General features: G+C 34.7%; 1 protein-coding gene across 1 annotated transcript in view; it reads right to left on the reverse strand.

Annotated features, from left to right (window-relative positions):
* The window catches only part of RRAS2 (RAS related 2), a 63,176-nt gene extending 35,954 nt beyond the window's left edge, over window positions 1-27,222 (reverse strand). Inside the window, exon 1 of the mRNA XM_016166607.2 lies at window positions 26,814-27,222. Within this exon, the coding sequence (XP_016022093.2) occupies window positions 26,814-26,921 (108 nt within the window). The 5' untranslated portion in view covers window positions 26,922-27,222. The remainder of the gene's footprint in view (window positions 1-26,813) is intronic.
* Between the last annotated feature and the right edge of the window lie 748 nt (window positions 27,223-27,970).

Below are 27,970 nucleotides of genomic sequence, written 5' to 3' on the forward strand. Positions count from 1 at the left end.
GTCTGGACACAAAAATCTACATAATCTTCAGATCCCCCCCATCCCAAAAAAGCCATTTTTGTATACAAGCCATTAGAAAACCACTTATAATAACAACTGAAAATATAGGGTAACTAGAAATAAATCTAATAAAATACATTCTAGACCTTTATGGAAAGATACTATAAAGCTTTAAACAAAGGCGGGGGGGGGGGGTGAGTAGCTATCTATGTTCATGGATAGAACTGTCCATTTTGCCGTATCTGAAACAATTTAAAATAAAAAAGCTATTGGCTTTTTCATGGAACTTGACAAGCTGACTCTCCGATTTATAAACAAGATAAATACCCAATAAATTCTTTATAAGAATAAGCTCCATGAGGATTTTTTGTTTTGTTCCAGTGCTATTATCTCGGCACCTACACAGTTCCTGGCACATAGTAGTTACCTAACAAATATTTGCTTAAAGAAATTTTTATTGAATAAACACAGCAGTGGGGCTTTATCCTAACCACTTATGAAATTAAAGATAGAATGGAACTGACACAGGAATAGGCAAAAAGATTTACGGAAAAGAAGGCCTAAAAAAACAAAGCCACACATACGAAATTTGACATATAAAGAAGCAGAATAACAGATCATAGGGGAAGAAGATACTAGTCAAATGATGCTGGACAACTGCTGATGCATGTAGGAAAACACGAGATTGGGAGGAGGGAGTTATAAAGGACCTATATAAATACAGCACACAATAATCTCTAGAATCTCCCTGGAAAAGTCTCACAAATTTTGACTTTCTAAATATATTTAGATGTTATTCTAATGAAGAAAATATATAGTACTTTGCATGGAACAGTAATGCTCATAATGTAAATATTAGCTATTATTACAACTGAGCCCTCACAAAGCACCTTATTGTAAAGCCTTGCTTCAACCACGTCCTAGTTTTGAGACTTTGGAGATGTTACTTGATTTCTCTGAACTTCATCTGACTCATCTATAAAATGAGCTTACACTAATACTACCTCAACGGAACAACTGGTTGGTGGTTGTTTTTATCCTTCAGTTTTTTGGTTTGTTTTTTTTTTAAATTTTAGAATGACATTAAGTTTGTAGATTAAGTTTAAAGAGTTGACAGTTAAGAAATTCATTCTTCTATTCAAGAATATAGTGTGCTTTTCTATCAATTAGGTCTTCTATATAAACTGTGGTAGCATTTTTAGGTTTCCTGATAGAAACATTGCACATTTATTTATTTAAGTTTTTGGAAGAAATGTCTTTTTGTTTGCTGTTGTCCAAGGGGTTTCTTCGTCTATTACACCTATTTGGTTTGTAAAATAATTTTTGCATAAAATACTACTGTCTAATTATAGAATGGAGGGTGGGGAAGGAGTTTAAAAATCTCACTAGGCTTCTCACATCTACTTCCTCAAACTTAAGGCTTTCTGTCTGGGAATATTATATAAAATCATTCGCCAAAACATTGTCGTATTAGAATCTCTACAAGAGAATTTGGTTTTCTTTCCTTGAATAGCACTAAAAATGACCTCATTATCCAATGGCATGAACCCAAAAATAGTAGTGAAGGCTTCAAGAGACTATGTACAAATCTGAAAATCTCAGGGCGTATACCAAATGCTTTATTTTTACTAAAACCAGAAATATGACAGCTTAAAACTACAAGTAACTAGAATGTTATATAGCTTCTAAAAGGCTATTATATAATTTTTAACAATCTGTATATATTGAATTTCTGTGCCAGGAAATATGAAATTGTTAAGTATTTTACAAGATGCTTAAATTTTATTTTAAATAAAAAATTACAACACATGTTATATTAAAGTCAACTATACCAATTGTGATAATAAAACTTATTTCGGAGAATATGTTTTCCAATGTTAATAAAGTTTTGGAAAACTGTAATATGCAACATAAAATTATCAAGTTTCACTGATTCTGAAAATTGTTTAGTAAGACCTTTGAAAGCTAGACAATGGTTTAAAAAAATTAAGGGATAAAAGTTCTATACTTTTATTCCAGTGACATGACAACATCAGGAGGCTAATTCAGTTTAGGACATAGTTTCCAATAAGAGTAAAATGTCTTCTTTACTGGGGTGTTAGGGATAAGTGGGTGGGGACACTGAGCAACCAAGCAGTTGACACTCAAGCTTTATCTTAAATCATTTACATGTTAAACAGAGAAAAGAATCGCTGCAAATTAAGAGTATGATGGGGGGGGGGAGTACAGTTTTGTTATTCAGTTCAGCTGTCTAAAACTAGGCTTTCACTTGTTTAAAAAACAACTCAAATGCAACAGATATAACATAAACCAATTAAGCCAAATGAAGTCAAAACAACAGTGGTGTTGCACGAATTTCATTTCATTAAAACATCACTGAGTATACTCAAAGTGACATGTAAAAACAAAAATAGCTGAAGAGAGAGGATGGTCAAACCTCAAAACAAGTGCTATAACCACCACCCAAAAATGCAAAATAAAGGAAGTTGTCTTCTTCAGAGTTACGGGGGGTGGGGGGGGGGGAGTCTCATTCTATTTACTAACTTTCTTCCACTGGGGAGTTGAGGGTCCCACAGGGGGAAATCAGCTCCATGATCTTCCTAAGTGTTTAAAGAACAAATACAATTTGCCTTTACTAACACTAAAAAAGGCAAGCAATGTTGTGTTAGCTTCAGAAGCATTTTTATCAGTACTAACAAAACTGTCTTTTGATTTGCACTAATAAACTTGGCAAACCAAGTTTTCATTGCTTGTGTGTGTACACACATACACACACACACACACACACACATTATCTAAAAGACCCCAGAAGGATGAATTAAAATTTTAATCCAGGAGAATAACTGATTATTCTCACATGATTTCACTTGAAAGTCAAGTTATCAGTTAATTACTACTAGAACTGGCACACTATAAATTCCTGCAATATAATCCCACCAGCATAAATTCTCCTCTACTTAACAAATCTCTAGAAATTTAAGGAAAAAGAAAATGTGCAGTATATAGTTTTAATCTCTTCCAACCAACTCTTCATAGGTTTATTTATATGTACTTCTTAACCACAAACACAACTCATCAGTGAAAAATTGTCATGGGTGAAAATTTTATTTACTCCCCCACGAGACACACATTGCAGGCAATGAAAATAAATGTTGCTCCTTAATTAAAAGTCACCATAAGTAAGTAACTAAAACACAGCTCAAACATAAAAAAAACTATGGAGGAAAAAATACAAAGAGGCCAAACTGAGACCAAAATAAGAGATCAAATAAGATACCAAAATAATTGCAATAAATTTAGTGGCTTCACTTAGAAAAGAGGCTCAACAGGATTTTTTAAATAAATATAACAATGTAGTGCTTAAAAATACAAGGCTAACAAAACAGTGAACAAAAAATGCATCAAATTTAGTCAACAGGAAAGTAAGTATGAAAACACTGTTATCACACATGGTAAAATTTATCTGGCAAGAGCTACAGTGAGAATTTAAAAATGTCATTTTGCAATAATGGAAACATTATTTAGGCAATAAAAAGTATAAATCAATATAAAAACTTATAAACACTGGAAAAAAACTATAGCATGTAGTAAAAATATATGACACGAAGGATATAAATAAATGAAGGTTCGTCTTTGAGTCACTTCATTTACACAGATGCCTTTTCTCATTCTAAACAAATATTCATCTGTGTATGTAATTCTGTATTCTCTTTCTTAGAGTTCCCAAAACTACATAAGCTTTAGGCCCCTTCCTAGTTGATATGCCCTTGCACTAAAACAAAAAATATATCTTCTCCAATGTCTAAAAAAATCCAGATTCCTGGCCACAGTGCCAAAAACAAAACAAAACAAAAAAGCAGAAATGAAAGACTTAAATTTAAAATGTATATCATAATAAAATTCAAATGAGAAAAAAAAAAAAAAAACATGTTTACCTTAGAAAATTAAAACCGGATTTCAGCATACATCCAAATGACTAATACAGTATTCACAAGTGAAATCGTAATTTCGAATGTTTATCAAAAGAGAAAAAAAGCAATAAATTATAAGATTTTAGAAAACTACTTAACCCAAAGGAAACAACATAATAATTGATAGCACTGATAATTTAAGAGCTGGTACTGGGACAAGGAATGGAGGACACCTATTCTAATCTAAATGAGTACCACTGAGCAGGCATGTCTCAATCATCTTAGATTCCTGAAAAAGCAGATGCAGTATGTTAACATGTAACACTCAAAAAATTATGTTCAAACGAGACACATATATTCAGTAGAACGAGGCTATAACAAAAATAAGATATACATGGCTACATAATAAAGTTGAGAAGCTTAATGAATGTAATGTTTTTATACTAAATAAAGGAGAAAACACATAATAATATACTAAACTACTTCAAGAAATAGAAAACAAAACGGACAAGATAAAATGGATAAAACTGTCTTAAAACTCAATGAAATGAATATCGATAATGAGAATAGTAGTAAATTCTGATTATTAAAAAAAACCCTAAAATTTAAAACTCTTCAAGGATGTAAAGATGAACTATCCAATTCATCCTACAAGATAAAATACGGTCTTGAACACAGGTTTTATGTACCCAGAAAACAGAAACAAGAAACACAACACCCATACAAGTTAACAAAATAAAAAAGAAACTTATCAGGTAAAAATGATAGTATATAAAATTCCTCAGCATGCTAAATAAATATACTCTAATGAAGTGATGTATGTCCTATGTGTACATAAGAACAATTCAACATTAAGGAATACCACAGTGCGGTTTAATAAAAACAAACAGGCCCCATTTCTACAGATGACAAAATAGCATCTGATAAAATTACATTGCTAATAATATTAAATAAAAACACTAAAGAGTACTTAACACAACTTACCCTCAAAAAATTTTTAAGCATTTTACGTGATGTAGAAAAAAAAAAATCAGTAGCAAAACAAAGGCATCTACTGAGTTCATTTTGATTTAACTAGTTTGTTATTTTAAAAGTTTAAAAGTTCAGGCCAAAGCCATACAATTATAAAAACAGGATATAAACATTAAAAGGGAAGAAATATGATGATGGCTGTTAGCAAGACTTAGTAGAGCTATCAATTCACAACACATACAAATATAAAATCATTCTGCTATATATCTGAAACTAATATAATGTTATATGTCAATTATACCTTAATAAAAATAAATAAGAAACAAACAAAGGCAAGGAGAAAATATTTACAATGCACGTAGCTGACAAAGGACTTGTGTTCCAAATATAAGAACCTACGCAACTCAGTAACACAAGCAAACCAATTTTTTTAAAAGACAAAAGTTTAGATACTAAAAAGGCTATACAAATGAACAATATGCACTCAAAAAAGATGTTCTACATCATCAGGCAGAGAAGAACAAATTAAAACCACACCCATTAGACTGGCTAAATACCAAGTGTCCGTAAGGACCCAGAGTAAATGGTATTCCCACACATCTTTGGTGGGAATATAAAATGGTACAACCATTTCATAAGAAACTGCCTGTTTTCCAAAGCTAAACACACACTTATATATGACCTAATAACCCATAACTTGGTTTTGATCCAAGAGAAATGAAAATATAAATCCATACAGTAACTTGTACATGAATGTACAGTTTTTACTCATAAAAACCGGAAATCCAAATGTTCTATCAAGTACACAAATAACTTCATTTCAGTATGTCCATAGCTGGGAACACTACCAAGCAATAAAAAGTAACAAACTACCAAACAGTATCATGGATGAATCTCAAGAACATTATGCCAGACAAAAGCATCCCAGACATGAAAAGAGTACACATTGTACGATTCTGTGATATAAAGTCTGAAACAGGCAAAACTAAACTCTGTTGATAGAACCAATATAGTGGTTACCTCTGAAGGTTGATTGGGTGGGGGCACAGGGAATCTTCTTGGGGTGATGAAAATGGTCTATATCTTGCTTTTGGTAATGGTTACAAAGTTTCTATATATACATTTGTCTAAACTCATCTAAAGACACACTTAAAATGTGTGCATTTTATTGTATGTGGTTACTACTACTGAATGAGAGCCTAAACAGGAATAAAACGGAAGGGCTAAGTGGGAGGCTTTTACTTTTTATTTTACACATCTCTGTATTGCTTACACCTTTGCATATAAGGTAAAAATTTTGCATATTTTTAATAAAATTCTCACAAATATTTCACTCAGTTTTTCAATTAAAAAAAATCACAATCATTGGAGCAAGACAGAAAACCGAGAAATAGAATCTGATAAAAGACATAATATAAAAAATCTAATCATAGAGGGATAAATTATCTTTTTCTAAGATTTAAGTGATAGAAATCTTCATTTGTAATCTATAATATGTTTCACCACACAACAGAAAAACTGAAATATATATAAAAGACATACAGAGGCATTTTTAAAGAAGAGGCTAATAGATAAATGAGCAAAGACACAAACATATCATACAAGAAAAAATGCAACAATAAAAATAAGAAAACTTCCCTGGATGTCATAACAATGCAAACCAAGTAACTTGATGTAACATTTTATATTAGCAAATTTATTTACAACATTTTTTCTAATTATAAAATGTCCATTGCAGAAATTTTATATAAGTATAAAGAAAATAAGTCAATTATTTGGGTCTCTTTCTTCACATTGTTTTTTCTATTATTTTAAGAATGAAAATCAGATAAGATTTCATATACCATTTTATATTTTCATGTAAATTATAATATAAGCAACTTCTTGTGCCATTACATATATTTCTAAAATCTTTTTCTAGGCTGCACTGATCTGCTTTAAGTCCACTACAACAATGAACTCGCATTTTAACCACCAGCCTGTTTACGACAATTGCAGCATGTCACTATTATAAATCATGTCATGATAAATGTCTTTGTAGAAAGAGCTGTATGGTTCTTACTCATTTCCTTAGTAAAATCCCTAGAGGTAAACTTATCAAGTCAAAGGATAAGGCTAGACTATTGATAAGTACCAAAATGCACTCTAGAAAGCTATACCAATTGTATTCCCTTAAGAGCACTCTCAGCAACACTGCTAAAATTCCTTTTAGACTATATGACATACAGTGAAGAAAATGCAGACACAAAGCAAAAAACAAAAACAAAAATATTAAAATGACCCAGGAATGTTTACTTTTACCTTAATCTGAGTCCTCCCGCCATGCATATACAATTAAATCTGTATTGTATAACTTAGTTTTATTATCTGCTCCCCCATCCCCAATCCCACTTAATGAGCATTTCTTCCTTGCCAAATAGTCTCTTAAGATTAATTTTAATGAAATGGACCATTATTTAACCCATCTTTATTACTGACCATACGGGCTATTTCTAAAATGTTATCATAAGTAATACCATCACAAAATTTTGTATGTAAATCTTTGCACATAAGGCTAATCAATTACTTGGTCAGGAAAAACTCCTTGAAAAATAACTACTGGGTCAAAGATTATGAAATGTAAGACTTAATTCAGCTTGTTGGTTTTTAAGTTTAGTAGCAGTGTGAAAGTACCAATATCCTTATTTTTATTTACAATAGGTAACCTTTTACAGATCTCAGATCTTTGTCAATTGATAATTTAAAAATGATTTCTTGTTTTACTTTGCTACTCAGTGAGGGGTGACAATTTAAAATATTTGTTATTTTGCTTTTTAATTATCTGCTCACTCTGTTACCATTTTAAGAACTGTTTGTATCATCAGTGCATTTTTTTAAATATATGCAATTTTGATATGCCTGTAATATCGTGTAACCTATGAAATTAATGATTTGGATAAAACTTGTTTAAAACATCTACACATATCTAAATTACTTTGCCTCCTTCTTCCAGCTGAGACTCCCATCAAGTTCTAAAACATTTCCTGCATCCATAATCACACCTACATAAATATCCTTCCCACCATTCTTGGAAGAAAAACAAAAGTATCATTATTCCTGCCCAGCTTTTAATTTTTCAGTTTGTGCTGCCGAATTGATCCCCTCCCACCTTCTCAAAGGTCCTTTCCATCCATGGTCCCTTCCCTAGTATCTTTCCTATCATACCAGCTCTTTACCTTCAGCATATGAACAAGAAACTTCCTTTTTTTAATTTAAAAGTACTCATATGCACCCCCCAACATTTACCTTCCTTCTCTGTCCTCCATCAATATTTCTCTTGACCTCTTTCAGTGTAGTCTGAAATGATGGGAACAGAAGCCAGGCTACACTGAATGGGAGATCAAGAGAAAGGTTTCAAGAATGGCTGTGAGTGTTCAGCAGGACACCTGACAGTAATGAGGCAGCACCTCCACCTCCCTTCTCCTGCCAGAGCAGTATCAAAAAAGAGTCAGATAAAACAGATGGTTTGTGTAAGATCCAGAGCTTCAGAACAAAATGTGAAAATGCAGGTTTCAACAGAAAATCCAAGAACCAGGGAGATCTCAAACTAAAGGATAAAAGGAAAAAAAATCAATTGATAGACACCAACACTGAGATGACCAAGATGTTAAAATCATCTGACAGAGACATTAAAGCAGTCTTGTAAAAATGGTTCAACAATTACAAGCAATTAAATGGAACAGAAATCTCATTTAAAAAAAAAAAGTCACAGCAAATAAATATGTCATAACAACCAAATGGGAACTTAAACCTAAAAAATAGAATAACCAAAATAAAATGGCTCAGAAAATCATCTCAAGAGCAGAATGGAAGGGAAGAAGAAATAACCAATAGAGTAGACGATAGAATGACAAACTACTCAGACCGAAAAATATGGAGAAAAAGACTGGAAAAAAACAAATGAACAGAGCCTCAAGGCCCTATGGGACTCAAACAAAAGATCTAACATTCACATTATCAGAGTATCAGATGAGAGGGCAAAGAATGGGGCTGAAAAAGTTCTTGACGAAATAATAGCTGATAACTTCCCAGATTTGGTAAGACATAAACCTACATATTCAAGAAGCTGAGCAAAACTAAAAAGGAAAAAACCCAAAGAAGTCCACACCAAGACACATCATAATTGAACTTCTAAAAACTAAAAACAAAGAAAAAATTTTGAAGGCAGAGAAAAACACCTTACCTACAGGGGAAAAACAATTAGGATGGCAGATTTTTCATCAGAAACCATGGAGACCAGAAGTAGCACAATTTCTCGGGTGCTGAACAAAAAGAACTATCGACCCAGAATCCTATATTCTGGGGGGAAAAAAATATATAGCTTTCAGGAATGAAGATATAGCAAATATAAGAGAATTTGTCGCGACTGGACTTACTCTAAAGAAGTTCTCTAAACAGAAAGGAAATAATAAAAGAAGGAATCTCAGGAAGAATACAGTTAGAAGAAATATGGATAAATATAACAGGCTTTTCCTTGAGTTTTCTGTATTCTTGGCAGCTGAAGCAAAAATTAAATACTATCTGATGTGGTCCTATAAGCATGGAGAGGAAATATTTAAAATAGTTCTAAACAGGAGAGTAAAGGGACAGGAAGGAAGGTAAGGTTTTTAAACTTCATTTAAATTCGTAAAATGACAGTACCAGTAAATTGTGATAGATGAAGACAATAATAGCACTTGTGGGATTTTAGCTCTTTTGAGGGTGTTCTAGGTATAATAAACTAAAATTCCACAAGTACTATTATTATCTCCATTATATTGATGAGTAAATTAAGGCTCAGAGTTGCAAAAGTATGTAGATACTCTAAGTGGTGAATATGAGCATCAATCCCAGTCATCTGGGCTCCAAATTCGGATTTTTTTTCCCAGCTGCATTTAAAAAGGGATTCTCAGGTATGAAACTTCAAAAATGTAGATGGGGAAAAAATTTTTTTTCATTAACTCTAACTGAAATTTAGCATGTCTTTCAATAAATCACTGTAGCAGTACTTGTGACTGTCACCAACAGAAATCACAGAAATTTCATATACAGTGTTTGCAGATAATTCAGAATAGCATTTACACTCAACACAAGTTAAACAGGAAGACTCCTTTAAATGTAATCGATTTCCTTTATAATCCTATATATTCTACCTTATCATTTAGTCCATAGGTTTTACCAAACTGCCAAGAGTCCTGTGTATAAAAAAGGTTTAAAGAAACCCTGCATGTAGAATATTTTTTAAATTCTATCACAAACGTCTTAATGGACCACAGCTTCCACTTCCCACTGGAACGCGAAAAATGGCTCTGCTTTTAAGAAAATACCAGAGAAAGAAAACCTATAAAATTAAACCATGCCAGAAGCAAACACTTTTTCAAGTTCTCAAAAATCAGTACAAAAATCCAGTCCTTAGATGACGTTCAGAACTCATCCAAAATTACTAAAGAACCCCCAATTTATACCAGGAGTTAATTCATAGATAATCCCCCCAAAAGGAGACAATTCAAACTTCTAAACTCAAGCAAACTTCTAAACTCAAGAACAAGAGCATTTATTTATTCCACCTTTCTCAACCTTCTACCTCTTTTCCACCCAACATCACCCACTTTCTCTTAAGCACACATTGCAATCCATAAATCTAAAGATGCCTTTAAATCATGTTTTCAATTTCTTCATTGAAGAATAAGCAACACTGAAATGTACATACTTTTACATTGAAGAACATAGAATTACTTTTCTCTCCCATTTCACGTCTCCAAAAAGCAGAGTACCCAAACAGAGGCAAAGCTTTGAGATGAACAACTACCAACAGCATTTTTTCTAATCCCATGATCATCCAAGCTCAGATATAAAGGAATCTTGGATATAAGATTCCTTTCATTCACAAAGCCAACAAAAAGGTAACACATTTTTAAAAGGAATAAAGCTACCAAAAAAAAAATTATCAATTCTTGATGTAAATTTTCTCAGTCCTGAACTTACCCATTTTATGAATGAGTAAATTTCATGAGCAAAAATGTCCAACAGTGTAGCACAAAGCACAATCTAGTATATGATACTCTAGAGTGTCTTTTAACCCTTACTCACACCTACCTAAAAACATACTATACGAACATTCATTCTGTATACCTACAAAGAGTATTAAGAATTTTGTGCTGGGAAAAGTTAAAGGTATCATTTCTTCGTACAGGAAATTTAAAGCAAAATTAATTATCGGCTCCTGTAATGACCAGGATGAAATCAGATATTGTGCTTTGGAGAAATCTTCGGAAATCATGCATAGTAATTTCAAAAGCAAATCACAACACATATTTATACACACACACTTACACAAAATAATTATACTCAAAAACTCAAAAATGAACTTTTTACTATAATAAGAATTATACTCAAATTTTATTTGTTGTTTGAAAAGACAAGGAAAAAGTTTCCCACTCTGGAGGAAAACCCCTAAAGAACAAACTTGTATCTTATCAACCAAGTCGAGATATCTTGAACACCAAATGAAAGGCTGAAAGTTTCCATTTGACTATATACTTAAGTCAATTCAGAGTACATTCTTGTTCTTAATTAACTGTAAAATACCTCAGAAAATGTTATGAAGAAAAAATTAAGAATATGAATACTTACCTCTCAATTTAGAAAATAAAATATCAGCAATATGATTCTAGACCCTTATATATCTCCTTTACAATATATTCCCTCCTCCTCCCCCTCCTCGCCCCACCCCAAAAGGTAATCAATACCTAAATTTAGTATTTATCATTCTAAGGCATTTATGCAACACTGACATTTGTAGACTGGATGCTTCAATCTTCCTAAGCTACATTTTAGAGAGAGGATGCCATTACAAATCTTGGCCCCATACTAGCTTTCATCAGTCACCATTAACAGTTTTCATAGAAATATACCAAGTCATCAAGTGTGTTTCTCATGAAATCTCACTTACTCTTCCCTCTCTCTCCCTCCCCTATTCAGTACTCCTCCTAGATTCATACTGATAACAGTCACAAGGCAGAATTTCACTCAGTAAATGAATATACATCACTCTTTTTAGTTCCCCTCTAGCAAATGTTGGCATTTCTGTTCCAATTTAACGTTCATAATTCTGTATTAAGAAGACCACTATATTTTAGGAGTCAGGAAACCAACATAAATTCCAGCTTTACTGTTTACTTACTTAGTTAAGTCATTTCTTCCCAAGCCTCTATTTCTTCATCTACAGAATGGAAGTAATCATGACCATGACAATGTCACATCGCCTTCTAACCGTAAAGGGTTGTTGCTGATATAGAAGGAAACCATGAACATAAAAGTTCTCTGAAAACTAAAGTATTACACAAATGTAAATTCTAAAAAGTAAATGCTAGTTACTATAAAAATTCTTAAGAATTATTTTAAAAAGTTAAAACGTGGCCAGGTTATTTTTTATAATTCACTAAATAGCCTAATGCTTTTACTACGGAACTTAAAAGTATTAATTTTGAAATAATATTTGACTCAGTCTGTTTATAGTAAAAAAAATTCTATAACCTAATAATTTGTTCAAAATTCCACACTAAATCAAGATTCTCATTTCTTTAGAAATTATGGTTAAAAACGCCGTAAAACCCCAAAAGAAATTACACATAAATCATATTTTTAAAGGAAATAAATACTATTGAACTGAAATGATTTTTCTTCTCTTCTTTTTTTGTTTTAAGCAACTCAGGAAACTTTAAGGAAAGACAGAATTTATTTACTGACGGTTGTGGCAATGAGTCCCTCACCCCCACCCCTACTCAACCAGAAGAGAAGAACACACACCACTTTGTCTTCCAGCTTCGCAACAGGCGTTCTCCAGGTGTGAAGAATATCACAGCCACAGTAAAAGGACAGTTCTTTTACAAGCCAAAGCAATAAGATATTGTGTAGAAAGAAGTATGAAGACAAACTCTTAAAAATCTTAGGGGAAAAAAGTCAAATAAGATACCGCTATCTAATTAATTTTTCAAAACTCATAAACTCAGTGTGATAGAAGTTTAGAATCTAAAAGGACCTTAGAGAAAACTTATTTCAGCCCCTTCTTTTTATGTATGAAGAAATCAATGTCCCAAAAATATAGATCTTTTTACTGAATAAAAAAATGTAGTAACTGGGGGCTTTTGTCCCTAAAGAAAATGAGTACCAAGCAAGAGTTCTGAGGGAGCCAAAAAAAATTCTTTTCCGACATGCAAATTGGAGACAACAAATGTAATACGAAAGAAGGAAACTAGGAAACCAGGAAAGGAAATTGGAGAGGAGCTAAAGAAAGAGACACAACCCCAAAGGCTCAAAAATGACTAGCTATTAACCTGACTTCACTATCTCTAGCCATAAGAAAGATACTTATTAATTACAAAGGGAACAATTACTAATTTTTCAGTAGTTAACTAAGTTATCAGATTTCACATTATCAGTAATGCGAAAAAGAGACAAAATGTACATCTTTAATATAATGTACTGAAGAAAGACTTTTTCTTTTGTGATATTTCTGCCAAAACTATACAACTTAATTTTAATGATAAGAAAATATCAAACAAGCCAAATTGTGGGATATTTTACAAATAATTTTAAAACTAAAAGACATCAAAAATAAGTACAACAGGCATTCTTGGACTGGATCCCAGAACAAAAAAAAATATTCTTTCTTTTGTTATAAAGGACATTATTATAACAATTGATGAAGTTTGAATAATGTAAGCTAGATAACAGTATTATAATTTTCTTTCTAATTCTGATAACTGTACCAAAGTTATATAAAATACTCTTTTTTGATCTTCAGGAATTAAACACTAAAGGTAGGCATCACTTCCACAACTTACTCTCAAAAGGTTCAGGGAAAAAAATGCACAGGATGCTATGGAAGCACACTGGGAGGGGCACCAAGGCCCTCAGGAAAGACTTGCTGGAGATGAAAAGCCTTAGTTATATCTAGAAATATGACTAAGAATTAGTCAAATAAAAGGGCATACTTGTTGAAGGACGATACAGCTTCAGAAGAGTCATGGATGTACATTACACAGATTGTGACTAAGTGTGATCACACTGTGTTTTTTCAGACACAATACACTGTGTGAGAATAGGAATTAAAAATAGGTATGGGGCAGGTATCTGGGGACTGCCAGGTGGAGGAAGAGCAGCAGCCGCCAGAGCGACGTGTGTAGGAGGATGTAACGGGAAATGGATCACAGAAAGGCAGGAGGGAGGAAAAAGGGAAACAAAGGGACACTTTCAACAAAATCTCACTCCCTGTTCAATCCGCGCTCTAATTTTTCAACTAAATGGAAAATGTTCTGTGAACCTAACCATTATTTAAAAAGAAAATATTACACTTCATTATTAAGGTAAATAAACAAATAAATGCTTTAAATGAAATTAAATATAAAATATTTTATTTGGGCAAGATAGTATATTCCTAAGGTATTTTGCAATCAGAAAATACAGATTCAAGTGCCCTCTCAGCCATATTGTGGGATCTTGATCAATTTATTTAACCTCTGAGCCTCAGTTTCCCTATCTATAAAAAAAATATAATAAATTATAAAGATTAAATAAGGCAATGCTTCTAAAGCTTTTACCATGGCATCCAGCTCACAGAAAATGCTCAATATTCATTAGTCATTATTGATTCAAAATATTCTTTACAAAACAAAAAAAATTGAAACCTTTACTTTAGTATTATAATTCAATTATAGTACAGGATAGAAAAATGAATTGAAGAAAGCCCAACCACCTTATCAAAAACACAAACTAAGTATACCTATTTAGGTTCTATACAAGCTTTATAATTACAATATTAGAGCTTTTGTCTATGATTCTATTAAAATTAATTAATACAAACTCAAAGTTAAAACAAGAAATTAAAAGATGCCAGTTTTATTACCCAGATACCAACAACCTATTTGGGGACATTAAGTATGGTGCCTTTTTAATGTTAACTATTTAACTTGTCTTACATAAATATTTTACAACTGCAACTTTAATTCACAACAAAAAATTATAAATACAAGGTTTAAATTTACCAGTCATAATCCATTTTAGCATCATTCTAACTGATAAGCATAAAAGTAAAGTCATTAATTACTAGGCTTCATTTTAAGTAATACAGAATATTACAAGGGGTTTCATTTAAAAAAAAAAAAAAAAGAAGAAGAAGAAGAAGAAGAAGAAGAATGTGGGGTATTTTGTGACAGCCCAGTAAGACAGCTGGAACAAAGCTGTTGGAGCAACAGCTGTGCACCATGTACTGTTCATCTAAAACCACAAACTAAAGTAACCCATGTCAGACAACTTCATTTGACTACCAGCTCAGCCAATGGCTCCTTCCTGAAGCTGCTACAAAGAAATCTAACTAAATACATAATTTGCAATTATTTGAGGAAGGAGAATAAAATATCGGTGTGTCTTTAAAGGTAAAATTAAAAAAAAAGAAAAACCTGAGAATCACAATCTAACTGTGTAATAGAAGTTAAAGTTTTCCAAACTATATTTATACTGGCTAAAATTATGACCACAGAACCAATCAGACTTCATAATGGCAAGGAAAGAATCCCGAAACCCAACATTTGATGAAGTTTGCATTACTAATGTACAACTTCACCAATTCCTACTCCATTCTTGACTTTCAACTGAATGAAAAATACTTTAACATAAAACACTGCAGTAGTTATAAGAAAATTTTTAACATTAAGCAACTTTATTATTTAAAAGTAGCTAATTCAAATCAAGTTGTTGGCATAGAAATTTCATGCTAGTTTCTAAAAATAATAAATTCATGTAGTACTCAATTAAGCTACTATAACCATTCATTTAAATGTCTGCAAGTCATTAAAATATTGCAACTTACACCTTTGTTTTAGATTTTATTTCTATTTTTTTAATTCCAAAAACGTACAAATCCTTCTCTAACCTTATATTCACTCCATTCTCAGTGTAAGACAGATGCCTGTGTTTGTACACATGCATATACATGCATAAAGTGAAATTCCCTACCTTATTTAGTTAAAAAATCTTAATTACAGAGGCAAAAGGACCAAAGTACAAATTTAATAGTCACATATCCTTTCTCCAAGATTTCTGAAACATAAATATCACAAATCTTCCTTTGCAATTCGACTAAACAACTTTCTTACTGTTCTTTTCCTTTCAGCTAACAAGTTGCTGACTGTTGTAATCTCAACCACATGCCATCATTTAACCAAAAAAAGACATTAAGAGAAAACCCACCAGGAAATAAAAAAAAAAAAAGTAATAAATCTTTAAGACCTAACTCTCAGGCCGTTTTACATTTCCTGAGTCAGAATTTCCAGGGAGAAATTAAAATAGGACTATCTTCTCCAAAGAACATTTTAAATAAAACTGAATACTATGGATCAACTGCTAAAACTTCTGAAATTCAAATCTGAATGTGCCACATATAAATAATCTTTTAATTACAGAGATACTAAGAACTCCAAAATGAAAGTCAGTTCAGTCCTTTATCCTCTTCAGTAACTAGCTGCTATGGAACTGTAATGGATACAATTCAGTTTTCCTAAGACCTTTTACTTCTATTTACTATGTCCTGTTCAAGATCTAATACCAGCAATGTATAAATAAAACAAATATTTTGCTATGCACTTACTTCTAGGTAACAAAAGTATTTCTGGTCTATGATTCTTAAAATCTATATATGAAGAATAAAATGTACAAACAAATACAACACAGGAGCAGACATTCAGGCAAAATATTCCAAATCTATAAAATTCCCTAAAATATTCATTTTACTTATAAACATTCTGGTGTTTATAGGATTTAAAATAATAATGCCAAAGTGAACCACACACAAAATGGTTATCTTGTCTAAAGCCACAGTCACAAAGTAACTTAACCAAGATCTAAATGTCTTGATGTTCAAGGATTCTTTACACTTATTTCAAGCTGCCTTTTCTCAGATAGGCAGTCCATGAATTTTCCAGGTCTAGGACATCTTTTTAAAAAACAAAAACATGTCTGCTGTGGTGTTTAATTTCATACAGCAACCATAAGGAATAAACTCCTCAGAAACAACTTCTACTTTTAAAATAATCTCTTATATTCTCAATGCAGGGAAAATAATGTTATAAAAAATTAAGCCTAAAAAAAAAAAAACAAAGATTAAAAACAAAAATAAAATATAAAAATAAAAAGGATGAAAACAAAATTATCTTGATTATTTCGCAATCACATAATCATATTATACAATAAATGTGAACGGGCTCAATCCTTCTCCAAGTTTAAATTACTCAAAAATTAAAAGGATATACAAATTAAAATTATCTAAGAACTGATAAAAAAAAAAAGGCAAAATTTCTTACCAAAGAAAACCATGCAAAATAAACCTTTCAATGCCTTTCCAAGTCACTAAAGATACTAAAGACTTTGTGATGATGGTACCATAAGAAAACAGTCCGCCCTCACTAGAATATCTTTTAAATATATCTTTATTTGCCTTTAAAATACCTTTTAAAATATAAATTATAGCATATAAGTTGCCTAGGGTGCCACTCTGAAAAATGGATGTCAATCAATCTCATTTTTTAAAGGAAAAAGCGACAAAAGTTTTTATATGAAATCATGAAAAAGACTTCTATACACTATGCAGTGTAAAAAAAAACATACTTCAGATTACACACACCCACACTGAATAAATGACTCCTTTTGTTCTCGGCCATTCCAATTTCTATACCTACAGCAAAGAAAACCTTTGCCTTGATCTGCATTTTACAGCTTCACACACACATGTACTCTTTCACATCCCGTCCCCACTCTCTGATACAGAAGGCAAATTTGACAAGTTCTCCTATAATGGATATGATCTTATCCTTTTCATTAGTTAACTTAAGACCACATGGTATAAAGGTTTCAGAGAATCAATGCAAAAATAATAGGTATTTCAGAAGATAACTAAGAATATACCAAAAAATGGAGAAAACTTTCTCAGAGCCAAGAGTATTTCATCATTTCCCAAGGAAAACTAGAACAGAGAAAAACTTCTAGTTCCTGATAAATGTTTCCATTTCCAATGATAAGAGAAGGCTACAAGCAGACCCCTAGAAAACAAATTATTCCTGCAGAATAGAAACTTGAGGCCAGGCAAATAAAGGTAAAGTCATGGAAGAGAAATAAAGCACTATTTCATTACAAAAAAATGGTGGGACTCAATTTTATACCCAGCCAAATCATTACTTATCATCCAAAAGTAAGTATAATCTTAGATATCTTTTCAATAAAAAGTCCTTGCAAGTATTCTAAATCACAATTCATTATAAAAACTAGCCGTTGATGAGGACCGCTTGTAAGCACTGAAACCAGTTTGAATGATAGAAAAGGCAAAAGCAATAACCTTTAATGAGACAGGGATTCATGCCATTGAGTGTTTTACTATTGTAATAAAATAAATGCAAAAGAAAAATCAATCTCTTAAAAACAGTGCAATCACACACACTTTTGGTTGCTTTAAATAAGGACACTAAATTTGAGAAAACGGAGAAAACAAAATTGTTAATTACCTTGTTTTCTATAACTGGGAACACTATTAATCTGAGTATCTAATTAAATATGTTTAAAAATATGAATAATTGTAAGGTAAATCTGAGCAGTAAAAAAAAAGAGGGAGAGAGAGAATCTATCTTTCAAAAAGTGACAGAACACAGGGTGGCGGGAATCTATATAGCAAAAGACAAGATTAGGGCAAAAGCAGGTCATTAGGCTAAAGATCAGAGACAAAGTCTCTATTGGCCTAACCTAAACTTATCAACCTTTCCCTTGAAAGACATCTGCCTGTAAAATTAAGCAGAAATCTTCTCCTTAAACAAAGAGAAAGTTGGTCCCCTTTTTGCCTCATCTCGGATCCTTTAGGCTTAATTTCATTCAATGCCTATCTGGGGTGATTATGAAAACAGGATCTTGTTAGCCTGAGTAAAACAAATTCTGCTTTTTATCATTACCTAAAGCAACATCAGATGTTAACTTGGATCCCTTGTTCAGATGATGTCAGCCAGGTTTCTCCCCTGGGGTTATTATTTTCCCGTTGATAATTAATAATATCTTAATGGGCAGATACTTTGAGACTATGTTAACTTTGAGACTATGTTAATTAACATCTAGCTACTCAAATCTGCACCCACTAATTTTAACATCCATTTATGATGCATACTTGAATCAACTGTTACAAATGATAATTTTCTAATTCCGCCATTTCCTCTACCCTTATTAGTCAGAATTCTACCTGAAGAAAAAAGTTCCCTTCATCCTCCATTTATTTATTCATCATTATGGAGTCATGGATTCTTACCTTATTTATGGGCAATAGTCTATTACTATCATTATTTATTTTGATGATCATATATTGTCCCAGAGTTAGCCAGTGGAAGTTCTTACAGATTAACTGTATCTCTGTGGCATGCCAACAACACATTTCGTTTTTTGAGCACTTCTTTACTTTATGGCACTATAAGATGTTCCAAGCTCATCTTCTATTTTTCCCTGCCCCAGTCCTGGGATAGGTCATTTCACCAAGGCTCCTTTAGTAAAGAATGGTATTTACAAATCATGATCTGACTCTAGGTATTCTCACTGCTTTGTCTACTGCTAGTGGGGTGTCCATAGTTTCTGGCCCTCAGCAGACAGAGCTGAAAAAAAGATATGAACATTTGTGTATGTATAGACACACACATCTATTTCTATTTCTATCCATATACTTTTTAAACCATGAGTTCAGGCCATTATACTAAATTCCAATCAAACATGAGTTCATTCCAGCCTTCCGCCTTTCTACATTTATAGTTCCTTTCTCTATCAGTGAGAAAATGTGTCTCCCATTTTCCCTAATATATTTACTTATTTGCTTAATCCTAGTATAGAAAATTTTGAAATTGCAAACTCATGCTTGTGACTCAAAAAAAAAAAAAAAAAGAGGTCTATTAACTAGGGTTCAATGTTTGTTTGGAGATTTTTTTTTTTTTTTTTTTTTTACCTTATCCTAAGGACATAGTCCAAATACCAGGTTTAAAAGTTAGTGTTTTTTACCTTCCCCCCTTCAGTATGGTTGTTATTCATTTGAAATAACGCTCTGTTCACTTATTCCTGTGTGTAATCTACCTGAGGGTGGTTTTTTTCTTCATCACCTGTTTTCCTGGTGTCTGCTGTTTATACACTGAGTATGTGAAACATTAACATGGTTCCAAAAGTCAAAAAGGTATCTTCAGAAGGGTCACCACCCCCATTCCCATCTATCCCCTATAGGTAACCAATATCATTAATTTCTGACTTCTTCTTGTGCTGTTTTTGTCCTAAAGAGCATATGTGTATTTGTATTATTTTTCCTTCTTTCTTACACATAAGGTAGTATATTATACATACAGTAGACACTTTTGTATTTTGCCTTTTTCACTGAATGATACATCCTGGCAGGCACTCCATATCAGTTCATAGAGATATTTCTCATTCTGTTTATAGCTGCATATAATGCTCCATTGGTTGAATGTACTATATTTTACTCAACCCCTCTCCTATCCTGTATATTGCTTATAATTATTCTAACCACAAACAATGCTGTGACCTCATGCATGTGTGTTTTCATACTGTTGGAGTATATCTTCGGGATAAATTCCTAGATTTTGGATTACTGAATCAAAACCTAAGCACATATGTAGTCAAATGAAAACCCATCTTATGTCTTCTGATATAACACAGGGAGAAGAACCCATCATTTGTGTGATTCCTGTCCCCAAAATGCATAACTTAATCTAACCATGAAGAAACAAACTCAAATTGAGGGAACTCTACAAACACCTGACTTGTACTCTTCGAAAATGTCAATATAACACAAAGACTAAAGAACAAATTAAAGAAGACATGGAAACAATGCATAGTGTAATCTGTTTTTCTTTTGCTATAAAGGGCATTATTGGGACAACAGGCAAAATCTGAAAAAGTTCTGCATATCAGATTAGTAACACGTGTAAATTTCTGATTTTGGTTATATATTATGTCTATGTAAACAAATGCCCCTGTTTGTAGAAAATTTATATGAAGGTATTTAAAAATAAGGGGAATTGTCTTGCAGTTATATTCAGGTGATTCAAAAAAAAAACCTGTGTGTTTATATGGAGGGAGGGATGAAATAAATATGACAAAATGTTAGCATTGGGGAAATCTGGGTAGTTTTTTTAAAAAGCAAACCTGGGTGTCATTTTGACATTTATATTCATATTTATAGTACTGAACATTTACTTATTTGTTAATAAAGCTCCTTCTCTTAAGGAACAAATATCACATCAGGTGACAAAGTAAGCTGGGTGGCAATATTAAACTACTAACATATACAAACAACAAATTCTGTGACTATAAAAATTTAACTAAGACAACGCTACTTAATGCTTTGTAACCAATATACGATCACATTGCTTTTATAAAACATAATTTACAAGGACACAAGAAACTCAGTCTAATTATGTCTCCAGTAGCAAATTTTAGACAACTTCTGTTTCTCTGCTTCTTTCAGAACCACACAGAAAATGTATGAATAAATATATAAATCTTCCTCTTTTTCATAAAAGCTTGAGGGACATTTTTCTTTGTGAAACAGAAATAAAAGGCCTACTGAGGACATTACTTTAAACTAAATTTCAATCCCAAACACAGTGACTCTACCCAAAGTAATTCAAGATCAAAGCTTTTCAAGAAGATTCAATGACTAACTCCACACAGTCTACTAGCAGAGTGGAAGTCTTTTACTCATTATCACTTTTCAAGAAGAGCACAGTAGAATAATAATATACTAACTGTACTTCTTTTTTTCTTCATCAAAAAGGGGGGGGGTAGGAGGGAGGAAGATGGGATAAAAGGGGTCAAATATATGGGGACAGAAAGAAATCTAACTATGGATAGCGAACACACAATGCAATATATATATGACTTACTGTTGAATTGTACACTTGAAACTTACTGGATTTTGTTAATCAATGTCACCATAATAAACAAAAAATAGAAAAGGGGGAAAAAAGGAATAAATGTTCATGTGGCATCACAAAATCTGTTTCAATTTTAAGAGATCAAATTTAATTTTAAAAAGGAATCTTGGAACTTAAAAAAAATTTAAAACATACTATTTTAAGAAAGTCTCTTTCAGCAACCCTCCCCCATTATTAAAGTTACCGATTTATTTTCCTAACTGAATTAAACAGCTTACTTTCATTTCAAAATTTAGAAAAGACCCCATGACACTTCAGCAACATCAAGGAATTTAAAATCCCACCCAGTAGGTAGCTGCCTGTCATCACTTTGCCTTCTAATTGTAATGTATTATACCAAAGAAAGCAGGGTTCCTGAACTACTCAACAAGTGTCTCCCACTCCACTCCTGCAACTTCCCCATCTCTGAATGGACACACACACACACACACACACACACACACACACACACACACGAAGGTTAGAACGCATAAGAAGAATGAGCCTTAAAAAATCCTAGGTCAGAATTTCCTTGTTTCTCTTCTGACAAGGCAGTTACCCTCTACAAAAAGAAAGTGATCTTCCTTGAGTGCCTAGCATTTGTATCTAGTAATTGCCAGCAGAACCATTTCAACTGGTCAAAATGAGGAAATCTTTAGAATGCGCCACCACTGGAAAGATGCCTTACTTTTCAATGCTAAGAATTCATTCATAAATTACTCTGAAAATGTAAAACTATAATTTGCACACTAAAAGTAAGTCTACAGTATAGTTTCAAATTCCTAGATAAAAGTTACTTTAAGTAATATTATAATTGCTGGACCTGTCAAGATGTAGCGATAGAATATCAATTTGTGAATCTAAATCTTCACATATAGATCAATTAACCATGAACACAAATACATGACTCTTGAAATCTCTTCTAGGATCTCTGCCCCAAGAAAAGGCAATGAAAAAGCACTCAGCAAAAGATAACTCTAGGTAAAAAGTAATGTGTGAGTCAGGTCCAGACTAACGAGTTGTATAGGACTGACTAAAACTCAGTATGAGCAATCAGCTGGACCCCCAACATAGCTCAAAATCTACAAAGTGCTAAATAAAAAGTCAGGATGCAAAATGAAATGCAGAAGCTGGGAAATTCCTTTCTTTCATTCTGTAAAACATGTTGGGTCTCTTTTCAGATTTGCTAGATTAGGATTAACTCAAAACCCCTATGATTGATTACTCCATGCTTTCCCGAAATCAACCCCCAATTGATAAAAAGAATTTCCCCAACTCAAAATGGGATCAACATTCATCACTAGAAGTGAGGAGGAGTGTATGAGGTTGGGGCCGGGTGGGGGTTGAAGACTTAAAATAAGAAACCAGTTCATACGTCAAGGAAAAATTACAAAATTTGTTTTGAAGGAACATGATACAGAAGTAATAATAGCAAACAAAACCAAATAACAATTATCATTTACTTACTCTGTAGATGGCACTGTGCTGAATGATTTACATGTATTATACATTATTTACTCCAAAAACCCTAACGGTACTATTAAGTCTCCCTTTTCATATGGGGAAACAGGCTTGGAGAACCTAAGAAACTTGACCAAAGACACACAGTTAATTAATTAGATAATTAAGAAAGAATCTTGAATTTGAAAGGTGTAGAAATTTGTTCACCCAAATACAACACTTCATGGAAAAGAAACTGAAGTCCTGAAGAGATTAAGAGATTAATAGACAACCCAGAATCACCTAAGTAGGGAGACCCAGAACCCAGATATTCAATGTTCTATTCATTTCACTTTGCACAATGTTGAGATAATTTCCTAGAGTTACTCACTGTTTAGGTATTCTATGTACCAACAGAACTTAAAACATTTTTCAAAAAACTATGAACAATAAAAACAAGGAGGTCATGCACATTCATATATTCTTAATAACAATATTTTTCATTTTTATCATATTTTATGTTATGTTTTAAAGAGGAAAAGCACCTCAAGTTATCACTGCCTTAATTTCCTAATTCTTCAGCTCTTCATATGCACAGGAGGCAACAAGTAAAGCTAAGGTTAAAGAAAGTCAGTGCTAAGGCAGAGTTGTTTTAAAGTCCTCCACTCCAAAATTTATTTACATTTTTTTCTGCTCAAGATTATATAATAGAAAATTATACGGTAAACACTATAAAATACGTTTTTTATCTCAGGAGTCTTAAAAAAATAAAGAAAGCCAATTAGTGCCATCCTGATCTCCTACAAAGAGAACTGACTTCCGCTTGTTAAGATTATTATCCTTCTGCTGTCTCCTCTCCTTCCAATTACTACTGCTAGACAATCACAGAGAATGAATTTTAATTTCCCCAGAGTCAGACAATAAATAGCGGCTTTATTAAGTGTGGATGATAAATAATGTTAGTGCCTGAATCTAAGATTAATTTAATAAAAATAATAATAATGTCTGTAGCCCTACTAGGTACTAGACATTTTTCTAAGCCTTTCATATAAAGGTAACTCATTTTATTTTCACAATAGTAGTATGTGGTTATTTGTATTTCCCCAGTTTACCAATGGGGAAATCTGAAGTAAGGGGAGGTTAAATCATTTGCCTTAAGATTACAAAGAGCTGAAACTCTATCTAGGTGGTCTGGCTCCTGATTCTCAAGAAAGTCTCAAAATCAGAGCCTGTGTTCCTCCCTTTCACTGACCCCAAGTCACCTGCCTGTGCCACACCCCTCCCTTGTCTGCCTCCTCTCTCCAAGTTAGCCTATCACTCTCACATACTTACATAAGACACATCCTCTCTCCCTACCACCAAGCCTACACAATACTTTCATCAATTCTTCACAAACTACCTTTTCGCCAATTCTGAACTCCCTCTGCATTTAAAAGTTACAGAACTCTACACATATACACTTATAATAGCCATCGTTAACTGAGTACATACTACATGCTAGATACAATGCTAACCTAAGAATGTTCCCATAATTTAAAGGATTATAAAGAATATATAATCAGACCCATTTTACTGAATAGAAAATTGAGGCTCAGAGAAGTTAAATATTTTGACAATGTTCTCACAGTGAATAAATAACGAATCAAAGCTCACATTATTTCTCCATGTTTTAACTACATATCTCACCCATGCATACATGCCATGCCTCCTTTATATTTTCTATATCTTCTAGAGTAGCTACGTACATTACTATTCATAAAAGAGTTATTTCTTTAACAAATGAATTCTATAAAATCATTAGGAAGACAAAATATTACCGCTATTTTAATTCAAATACTAATCTCCAAAACAAAAGGTTCCAATTCCTTAAATAATTAACTTACATTCAGATTCAAATACATTCAGATGGTCCCTCCTCCCAAAAAACTGAAGAAATATTTGTGGTTTAAGTCTTTTAGGTTAACTATTGATTAATAGTGAAATCCAGAATTATTCTCACTCCTCATCTCCCCTCCCCATTAACTATAGTCCTGAAAGAAAGGGTTAGCTATATTTAAATTGTTTTGCTTTGCCATCAGCTAAAGTATCTCTTGACCCTAGGGAAATAGCAACATGACAGCATCCCTGAGTCTGCAGCCTGCTAAACTTAAACCAATCTCATCTCTTACTCAGTGTAATTTTTTTAACCCGCTAACGAGCATACTGTAAATGCTCATTACATAAACATCTTCTCTTTCTAGATACAAAGGTTTTAGTAGCAGTTTTTAATACCTTGAAATAGCATAACAGAAATTATTGCTTTTAGTCAATGTGAAAGGTAACGATCATATGTTACAGTACTCTGTACTTTAATGTCGCTATAAACATTAAGTGAAATAAACTATTCCAGTATCCCAATTGATAACAAATGAGTGAAACGGAAGCCCGAAATAAATATTTCACTTTAAAGCATCTTAACAGTACTCATGAAACACTAAGAATATCTTTGGTGTCTGTTATAACGGGGTACCTTCGTTCTCTCCTAGCATATGCCACACCTTTTATGTTGACGAAAGGAGATATCTGGGTTTCTCTTTTTAAAAATTCCCCAAAATGCCACTTAAACCTCTTAAAAAGAGCAAATCCTAAGAACAAAGAGTTCCACCTCCCTTCAATAACCCCTGACATTCTGTCTCCCGCTATCAGAGAAGGCTTGGGGTGGGGGACAGCGTGGTTAGAGCAGACAGAGAACGCACGACTCAGTCGGACACCTCCCAGCCTGGCCCATCCCAAACTTCACCTTAGCGCGGCAAGAAGAGGAAGGCACCAGGAATTCCTAGGAAATGGTCTCGCCCCTATCGGAGAACATTCTTAACTTCCTCGAAGCCACCATTTCCCTGGGGCATTATTACACACTCCCACCCGGACATGTTACCAAAGAGATTACTTAAAAGAAAAGCACAAATACACACAAAGAGAAACACACTGCTTGAAGAGGGCAGCTCCGGCTCGGCGTGCGCGGAGAAGCCGGGAGACCACGCGCGGCCAAGTGGCCACGGAGATTGCACCGACGGTGCCGGAGGCGGCCCGCCCAACTGGAAACCCGGAGCGCGAGGCTCCAGCCCCACGCCCGACGGCCGGCGCCCCGGCGCCCCGGCCCTCCGGGCAGGAAGCCCGGCGCGGCGGCGCTGCCTCTGCGAGGGCTCCGGCCCCGGCCGGAGCGATAAGGTGGATCAGCGCTTCCCACCCTCCCAGCTCCGCCCTCCCGGCCGCATTCCTGAGGAGCCCGACTCCCGGGACGCCGAGCAGGGCGCTGGGCAGACAGAACAGCGCGGCGCTGCGGCCGCAGGTCGGAGCTCAGAGCTGGCCCCGCGCCCCCTGCGCGCCCGCCCGCGCGGCGCCACCGGGGCGGGGTCGCGGCAGCCGCCCCGCCACAGGTAGCGCGAGTCCCCGCCCGCCGCCACCCCGGCGCCCCCGGCAGGCCCGCTCCAGGCACCTGGATGAACTGGATGGTGAGCGCCGACTTGCCCACGCCGCCCCCGCCGACCACCACGAGCCGGTACTTCTCCTGGCCCGAGCCGTCCCGCCAGCCGGCCGCGGCCATGGGGACGCCGCCGAGCCCAGCCCGGCCACGCCGAGCCGCCGCCCGCCCTAGGCCCGGCTCCGGGGACGTGTGCGGCCGGCGGGCTGCGGGCGAGCGGCCGGGCGGGGGTCCCGGGCGCCCGGAGCTGCCGGGAGGGCCGGTCCGTGCGGCAGCGCGGCGCCCTGGCTGGCAGAGTCCCGCCCGAAGCGTGGAGAAGCGGGGGGACCGCAGGGGCCAGGGGCGGCAGCGGGCTGGGGGCGCGCTAGTCCACACGTCTCCGCAGCGCCTGCCGAATGAAGCTTCCAGCGCCGCCACAAATGGCCGTCTGGGGGCCGGGCCGCTAGGCTGAGGTGCTGCATATGCATGAGGGGGGCGGGCCGGGGCGGGGCCGCGCGGGCCCGAGCCCAGATTCCGGAGCTGACCCAAGGCTCAGACCCCCGCGCACGTGCCCCTCCAATCCCTTCGCCGTCAGTGTGGGTGCGTGTGCATATGTGTGTAAGAAACAGAGTGGGGTGGGTGTCAAGAGGGAGTGAGAAGACAGTAGACTGTGTGGCCATAATTGTGCATGTCTGGGATTGTCAGGGATTGTGTGGATGAAAAAATACAGTATGTGAAGGCATGTGTGAAAAATAGAGCTGTTGTCATCTTCACTCAGTTTGTAGGAGAGTAAATATCTTGTTTTAAGAGTACAGATGGTGACCATGCTTTTGTGAAAAACAGTATGTGACAGTGATTGAGGATTAGAGCTATGTCACAGTAATTGTGTGTGTGATGAACTTGTGGTGACAGTGTGTGAGGAATGTGACAGAGACAGAACATGGGGAATAAGTCACAGTGATTGAGCGTGCGTGGGCAAGAATGAATGCGACAGATTTTGTATGTGTCAGGAGAGTGTCTTAGTGGCTGTGTTTATGTGTGAGAAATATATGATAATTGTATATGAAGAGTATGAGTGTGAAAGATTAGTTTGTACTTATTTACACACTACATACCAGGCACTGGGCTGGAAATCCTTTTGTGAACAAAATAATGTCCCTCCCCTCAGGGAACTTAAAGTCCAATGGGAGAGA

Source organism: Rousettus aegyptiacus, unplaced genomic scaffold, assembly GCF_014176215.1.
Source record: "Rousettus aegyptiacus isolate mRouAeg1 unplaced genomic scaffold, mRouAeg1.p scaffold_m13_p_5, whole genome shotgun sequence".
In the NCBI taxonomy this organism is placed as follows: domain Eukaryota; kingdom Metazoa; phylum Chordata; class Mammalia; order Chiroptera; family Pteropodidae; genus Rousettus; species Rousettus aegyptiacus.